This window comes from Buteo buteo, chromosome 1, assembly GCF_964188355.1.
Source record: "Buteo buteo chromosome 1, bButBut1.hap1.1, whole genome shotgun sequence".
NCBI classification, from domain to species: domain Eukaryota; kingdom Metazoa; phylum Chordata; class Aves; order Accipitriformes; family Accipitridae; genus Buteo; species Buteo buteo.
This window is the reverse complement of record NC_134171.1, coordinates 42058905-42067195: the sequence shown is the minus strand read 5'-3', so window position 1 is coordinate 42067195 and position 8291 is coordinate 42058905. Positions and strand designations below refer to the sequence as shown.

The 8291-nt window shown below is 44.3% G+C and overlaps 1 protein-coding gene across 1 annotated transcript in view; it reads left to right on the top strand.

Moving 5' to 3' along the window:
- Positions 1–232: 232 nt before the first annotated feature.
- GALNTL6 (polypeptide N-acetylgalactosaminyltransferase like 6) overlaps positions 233–8291 on the top strand; it is a 505591-nt gene continuing 497532 nt past the window's right edge. Inside the window, exon 1 of the mRNA XM_075028453.1 lies at positions 233–899. Within this exon, the coding sequence (XP_074884554.1) occupies positions 762–899 (138 nt within the window). The 5' untranslated portion in view covers positions 233–761. The remainder of the gene's footprint in view (positions 900–8291) is intronic.

The window sequence follows — 8291 nt, the reverse complement described above, 5'->3', positions numbered from 1 at the left end:
CGGCGCTGCCCGCCCCCGGCCCGGCCCGCCCCGGCCCCCGGCCCAGCCGGCGCACGTGGTGGCGGGGGGCGCGGGGGCCGCCCCCTCCTCGCCCGCTTCCCCGGCGCGGAGGGGCGCGCTGTGCCGCGGCGCCGGCCTCCGCGCTCCTCTCGTATTTTTATTTATTTTTTTTTTAATTTTTTTATTTGAACTCTTGCTTAGCAATTTGCGCGTGATGAGCTCATGATGCCGCGCCCCCCCGCCCCGGGCCCGGGCAGGCAGGGGGACGTGAGGCGGGCGGGCGCGGCGAGCCGCGGGGGTTCCGCGCAGCGCTAGCGCTCCCGCGGTGCCCCGCAGCCAGGAGGAGGGGGCGCTCTCTCGGGCCGGCGCTGTTGGCTGCGCTCGGGTCGTGGGGCTTTTTCCCTCTTTTTTTTTTAATTTTTTTTTTTTTTTTTTCGCCTCCCCCTCCCTCTGTGTGTCTGGTTCTTTGCCGCTCCGTGCGCAGGTGGATCCATGAGCTCCCCCGGGAGCGGCACCGCCGCCGCGCAGCGCCGCGCCGGGGCGAGGGGAGCAGCCGCCAGCTTCGGCCCCGCCGCCGCCACCACCGCGGGGGGCGGCCCCGCCCGGGCGCGGGGTGGGCGGCCGTGAGGCGGGCGGGCGGGCGAAGTTTCTCCGCGGCGCCGGGCCCCTCCGAGGGACAGCGGGGAGGGAAGGACCTGGCCCCGTGGTGCCGGGGTAGCTGCTGCCGCCGCCGCCGTCACCGGAGCAGCCCGGCTTTGGCCATGAAGAGGAAACAGAAGAGGTTTCTGCAAATGACGCTGCTCTTCACCGCAGCTCTGATTTTCCTGCCCGACATCGGCCTCTGGTCCCTCTACAAGGAGAAGCACCTGGTGAAGCCCGCCGAGCCTGCCGAGCCGCAGGTAGGTGCGAAGCCGCCCGGGAGCCGCTGCCCCGCGCCGCTCCGCTGTGCCCCGCTGCCGCCCCTCGGGCCGCCGCCCCCGCCCTCGCCCCCCCCGGGGCTGAGCGGGGCCCCGGCGCCGGCGGAGGGGTCCGGGGGGCGGCGGGCGGCGGCGGGGTGCGGAGCGGCGGGCGAGCGGCAGCACGTGTGCTTGTCCTGCCTCCGCGGTGGAGAGAGAAAGTTGTGGGCGAAGAGCTGAGCCCGGCGGGTTGGGTTTCCCCGGGAAGGGCGAGGGCGAGCTGGGGCAGAAGCTGGCTGTGGAATGAGGAGGACGGGGGACTTTGCACGCTTCGTCGGTTAGCCGAGGGTGTTGCTGGGCTCTAATCTTTCTCAGGAGAAGTGGAGTTTTTACTGCAACTTTTATTTGTCTGCCTGCCTGTAACGCTTCTCGAACTGATGCGTGGCTCTATGTCCGCCGAAATTGCGCGGGATCCGTCTAGGTGACTAACCGCCTAGATTTTTTGTTTCCTCTCCCCTTCTGCTGAAAACTCGACAGGAGGGACTGACAGTAAAGCTCTCTTCTGAATGTTGCTGATGTGCCCTGATACAACTATGCTCTGTGTGTGTAACTGCTTTTCAGGCTGATGTCACAACCAACTTTAAAATACTTCCAGTTTACAGTCTCCTCAATCACCGTTATTAATAACAGCGGTTGACATCAGCTGTTTTTTTCTTAAGTTATTCTTCAACTCGCTGGGTTTATTACATATGGCTCGTAAATCACAGCATGACCTGTATTAAGTGAAGTTTAGTTTTAGGGAGTTGTTGTAATGCAGTGCTTTAAAACCCTGCCTGTAATTTACCAAAGCTTGTATTTGTTCTGTTCAACAGTGCTATGCTCCTACACTGTAATTGTCAGTGTAATTTAAATATGACATAAATATTTCATAGATCATTAGTAAGAAATTATGGGATTGTTTGATCTTTTAGCTTGTTTACCACTTGCATAGCCTTTATGTTAGAGCATATTAGACAGCATCATGTATCATTTTAGTGTATTAGTAGTCTTAAATTCAAAGGTCATCATCCATGTATATAATGCACTTTCCACGTACTAAATGTATTTAAGTCACCGGCTTCAACTGAACGATAACGTACTTGATTCTTTGTTAATATAGCTATCCGTTACAGAAGTTAGTCCTCCAGAGTATCATAACTGGTTAATGAAATACGCTGAATGGAAGATACTTCATTACTACAGGAGGAAGTTAGGGATAGCTTCTTAGTTTGAAGCTTCGTCTTTCCAATTGTTTTAAAATGCAGTAGGTGTCAGGTGCTAGATTTTAGTAGGAAGTAATTTCTGCTGAAAGAAAATCATACACGATCATAAGTGTCTGTCATTAGTTTACAAGGTGCATACTGTAGTCTTTGCAGTTTCTAATTTACTTTGTGATTTAGGAAACCTAAGGTATTCAATGCAAATAATCTCCATGTTTGTGCATGGCTCTTTGAAAGACACATGCCTTGACATAAGATTAAATTTCTAATGTTCAAGACTGCACTCTAAGTAGAGCATGACTGGATAGCACTCAGAGGGAAATAACTTTTTTTTTTTTTTAAATAAAAAGTTCTGGGTAAAATGGTGGAATAAAACCTTGGAGATCAGCAGCTGAGCATACATGAAAGGCTAGTGAGACTTGCTAATGAGACCCCAGCAAATTTTAAATCCTAAGTTTTCTGAAAGGGGCTTTTTACTAGCTTCCCTTTCTCTCTTTTTGTCCTTTTCTCCCCACCTGAATACTAAATAAGCAGTAATGGGACTGCTTAATGGGAAAACAATAAAAATGAGCAATGAAACTTTGAACCTTACAGCTGACTTTAATGTAATTCCGTTATCACTGTCAGAATTGAAGTCGTGTTGGCAATGTCATTACCCAATGAGGATAGCAGGTTGAAGTAGAGGTGAGTAATGCAATTACAGTACTTGTGTCTTTTGATGTGCACGTTATAACCCAAAATGCATACAAGGAGCAAGGGTTGAAGTACAAGTTTTGAGTTCAACTCCTTTAAATATAAAGGAAATTGCAAGAAGATGGTCAGTGTATTTCTTTGAGACTATGCTAGAAATGAGGTCATACTAGAAGAGACTGCATTAGAAATAGTGAAATAGTATCGTAGTAGAAATATAACTCTTTTTTTTTTTCTTCCCGCTAAGTTAGTAGGAGATGCAAGAATTTGAACACTCACCGCACTCATTCTTTGCCCTTGAGGTGTTCAATTACTCGATACTTAGTATGACTTAACACAAGTTTAAAGGTCAGTCCTGCTGAAACTGCAGCAGACTTTTCTTATCTATTCTAAAGCTGTGTTAGGTTACATAGGTAGGTATGTATGTATGGTCAGCACATGACAGTGATGTGCAGTCAGACTGCTGTGGTATGTCCTGACCATGGAAGAGGGGCAGAGCTGTCAGTGACTTTAATTAAAGTTAGCCATAGGCTGAACTGGTTTTGCCCTCATGGGTAAAATGTGTGTCTGGCAGTATTCTGACATTGGCAGTAAAGTTTATAAATATGCCGTCTTGTTTTAAGATCAATTAAATTAATGTTCTTGATCGTCAGGTGTTTTTGAGGAGATGGCATGGTGAAATTCTGATTTTCTGACTAGTTATAAACTAAACTTTGCAATTCATTGCTAAAGTAGACATCCCCAAACTTCCCTGTGAATGAGGGCTCTGTCAGCCTCTCCCACCACCTCAGCTGCTTGCCATAGCACTGGAGCGAAGGAGGAATAGCAGGCTGATGGAGGAGGCATTGATATCCTGACAGCAGTAAGCAGAGAAGCTGTTCAAAAGCAGTCCACAATGCAAAAATAATCTGTTTCTATCAATGGCAGAACAGTGTCCCCTGGGGACTGGGCCATTCCCAGTGCCTAGAAGAGGGCACTTGTGCTCTTTAGTGCTATCTAGAAATTCTAATATGACAAAATAAGTTGACTTTTTATTCTGTAAAATAGTGCTGCAATAAGTTACATAAGAATATTTTTTTGTCTTCGTGCAAATTCTGTTTTTGAGCAGAGAAGCTCTTCTTTAGGAAAGATTAAAAGATGAGAAAATGGTATTGACAACCCTGATTTCAGACAGCATCAGTGGTTTTGATCACTGTACATTAATTCTGTAAGCATTATTAACCTCTAAGTGTTTCATGCAAACTTCCTTTTTTTTAACCCATTATGTTTTCCTAAGGTTTTCACTTGTGAACTTGATAGGCTTGATCTTTATATTTTGATAATTGTTGGTTACTTTTGGTTTATCACAGTATTTAAATTGGAGCTTCAAGAGTAAAGGTACTGGGAAACGGGGAGATGACAACTGAATGAAGAAAATACCAAATGAAGTTGAAAAGCATTAGGGGTTACTTCACTAGACGGCAATAGTCAACCACACTGGCACCCCATAAAGACAGAAAGAAACATATCTCACAACACTTACCACCACATACCTGTATTATGGACACTGGAAAGCTGCTGCAAGAAATTTGGTTCTTTTACGTGAAGTTATTTTTCATATATTGAAAGTATATAAACAGACAAGGATAAAGCCTTACTGTAGCCAAATTAAGTAGCACTAACTTAAAATTGGATTGAACAGCAGCATCTCTTAGTCACAGATGCTCTGTAATACTTTTTCACAGGTGTATTACTGAAATGCTTTATGATGTGTAAAGTAAGGAAAAAAGGTAGACTTGGGGCTTTGTGTCACTTATGCTTTGGAGCAGTGGGGCATGCTACTTTAACCTCCTGATTTAGGCACTTCTGCAGGAGGAGCCCTCAATGGTGATGGTCCTTCTTATTTTGGTGCATGCACAGTGCCCAGAGCAAAGACCAAAACACATCCATGCTGTGAGGGGAAGGCGTTGTTCCATGGGATGGAGTCATACTCTCTTTCCCTTGTCCTCTAAATTCTGTATTTCTGTCTGATTAGCCCCATGATTAGGTCTTTCTCTTGGGATATGTGAGGTACAGATTTAAATTAACTCCTCAGGATAAGGAGAACTTAGTTCTTACAAATCCTGGGCCTGTAGTGTAGTTGGCAAACAGGCACAAAATCTACCTTCCAAACCTGGTGGCTGTGAAAGTACTGACTTTGGCTTCTGAATCCAGGAAGCGGTTTCAGCCTGAAATCTGTCTTGCAAACAGTCATGAGTTTCTGAAGTCTGTGAAAGAAGTGAAAATTTAAATTTGCCCCAAAGTGCAATGTTTCCTACTGTTTAGTACATGGGTTCTGATAATCATAATTGTTCCAGGACAGTTAACTCTGTTTACCCACTATTGATGCCAGTGAAGTACAAAGCTTGGGTTGCTGAATTCTGTTTCTGGAGCTGCATAAAAGCTGCATCTTGGTTCTTAGGCCCCCACTTAGCTGTATTTCCCTTGCTTTTCCAGTTGATTTCAACAGCTACAAAATCTTGTACTAAGTATGGTTTGGTTAGGACACAAATAGACAGCTGTTTCCTGTGATTGCACTGTCAGGACACTGTCAGTTATGTATTTAGTTCCACTGTTTCAGTTGCTTACCTTTGCTTTTACCACAAACTTGGGAGGTGGGAGAGTTTTGTTTCTCTTTAACGGAGGAGTAAATAGAGTGACAAACAGGCCCAAGTCTACAAAAGAAGCTGCTTGACTATTGCCGACGTTAATTTGTACTGTTTTGGCAGAGTGCATGGCCGACCATAAAAGTACTGATTAAATGAAGCCTCACTTTCTGTGCTCAGTTGCTCAGTTTCTATGCGTGTGCTGTTCCAAGCAAACCCCCATTTCTCTCCCCAGAGCAGCAGCTGGGACCTGGTGTGTTCAATCCTCTTTTATTCTACAGCCCTGTTCATTGCTGTGCGGTGTGTCAGCTCCAAGAGCCCCTATACATGGCATGGCAAAACAGAGCTTAGTGTCTTAAAATGCAGTGCATTGGCAATCTGCATTTGCTGTTTAAGTATCTAACAGTCATACAGTTAACACTTCTGTAATTCACTTCTTTATCTGAATTGTTCATGTATAATTTTTTTCCCCTGTATAGATTGGAGCCTACTGAGGAAAATACCATTTGAGGTCTAAAACCTTTGTCACTTTTAAGATACAATATTATTTTTGGCAATTAACAGTATGTTTCTGTTGTAGTCAGTATACCAGAGGGAGCCCTCCTGTGGTTAATTTAATACCTATCAATTTTCCGGAATGTTAATAAACAGAGTATATCTTACAGGATAAAATGGACTGGTTTCTATATTTAGTTTTCTTTTCATTTAACTTGGCATTTGTAATGCGTTTCAGCTGATAGTATTGTGTGTAGTTACCTAGTTACCTTTTTTTTTTTGAGCACAGTCATTTCAGCTTAATCCAAATCAAAACACAAGGTCAAGAAACTTCTGTGTGTGCCAGCATTTGGACTTGTAGAAAGACAACTGTGATGAGGGGGACTCCATGGCCTTATTGAAGCAGTGGGATACAAGATCGCTCACTGATTAGGGGGACATATCTAAGCTATGTTTTGTTTCCTCACTGGGACATGATGCTCACTTCTTTTCTAAACTTTCTCATCTCCTTGTGCAGGGAATGTAGCTCTTGTGTTTGGGTCCAAGGAACTGCAGTGGTACCGTAGCGGCATCCCAGTTGGGAGCCAGACTGCACTGTGCCACTTCACCAGCCGTTCTGTGGAGATGCAACTGTGTGTGTAGGCAGGTGTCTGTTCACACATATAGAAGAAAGAACAATTCAGCTTTTCTTTTTTTTTTTTTTAATGCTCAGACAGGTAACTTATGGTCTTTGTCTAGCGATATGCTGATGCACACATTTATAGCAATTGACTTCAGCAAAACTGAGTGTATGCTAACTATTTCGATGGATCAGGGCCAGGAGCAGACATGTTTGGTTACTTTAAATAAGGCTGAAAAAAATTAAGTCGGAGGTTGACAAGTTAAATACAATGCAGCTCTGGAATCCCAAGCTAAAAATCCTACATCTATCATAAATGTTCCTTCCTCACTGTCAAGAGACCAAATTACACTGAGTGAAAGAAATAGCAGTCCCAGCTTTTTAATGTTTCTTTAAAAGGTGAAAAGGCTTTATTAGGAGATGTCAACCTGCTGAACCAACTCCTTTCTGAGAATTCCAGTGTAAACTGTTTTTTTAAGGTCAAGCTCTATTGTGATTTATTGGTTTCAAACTGGTTTTGGCAATTGTCACATTTGGAGGAGTTTCACTGCGTGATGGGGTTGGCTGGGTAATCGTTCTCAACATACATCTTCAACAGAGAAATCCTTTCCCTCTTCTTTATGAAAAAATGCTATAGAAGAGACCTTCGTGATGAGGTTTGCTCCAGAGGTAAAGGAGAGGAAGAAAATCTATTGCAGGAATTTAATAGGATTTCATGCTTCTCTTTCAAATTCTTCACCTTCATTTCCATAATTTTCACACGTCTTTCTTCATAGAGAAGATTACATGACTCCAAGTCTACGCAAACACGTGGTGATTCAAGTCAACTATTTAATTGCCAAACTAACAGCAATATATTAAGAGAATTGTAGGAATAAAAATAATGAGGTGTATGTACAGCTAACATAGAAATATATAGGCTACAATATCCCACTCTTTTCTGGATGTTTGTACTCAGCAGGGTCAGAGCTGCCATGTTCCTGTTCAAGGTAGTGTTTTACAGGGACAATGTTATCTTACACTGCCATTTTAAGATCTCTTGGCAGATCTTATTGAAATAATTTCCTATCCCCTCTTTCTCCTGGTCAGATCTTGTTTATTGAAGACCTCTGCCCTCGCTTTTGGAAGCAGTCACTAGCTGAAATACGAGGCTGTCATCTAGCCACATGTGGATATAACAGATAACTACAGCATCCCTTTTCCCCCATCACCTCCAGTTGTTGGTTACCATCCAATGCTTGAACTTTTCAGCAAAATCTGTGGTGACAGAACATAACAGCATTTAACAGGTCCTTCACTGGATCATTTGAAACCACTTCCACAACAGCTTAAGCCTATCTGCCAGACTTTCCCCTGAAGTAGTTGAAGAATATTTGCATGTCTTCTTCAGAGCCATGTGAGCAGTAATCACCCGTGAGGACAGCAGCAACAAGGAGTTTGGAGATTGGTGACATCTGGCCGTGCCGTGAATGTGCACTGCCCTGAAACTTCTCTCAGGTTTGTGCCAGCTAAGAGTTACCACGTCCAGTGCAGTTTCCTACGCTTTGCCTGTTTTGTGGTGTTTTTTTTTAATGCCAAATTTACAGTGCAAATTGGACATAGTAGACTAGAAAATCTGGCCTATATGGCTTAAATGTTTCATTGATCAGCGGTAAACCATTGATTCTGTGCTTAAGATGCAACGGCGATTTAACAGTTTACTTCTGTG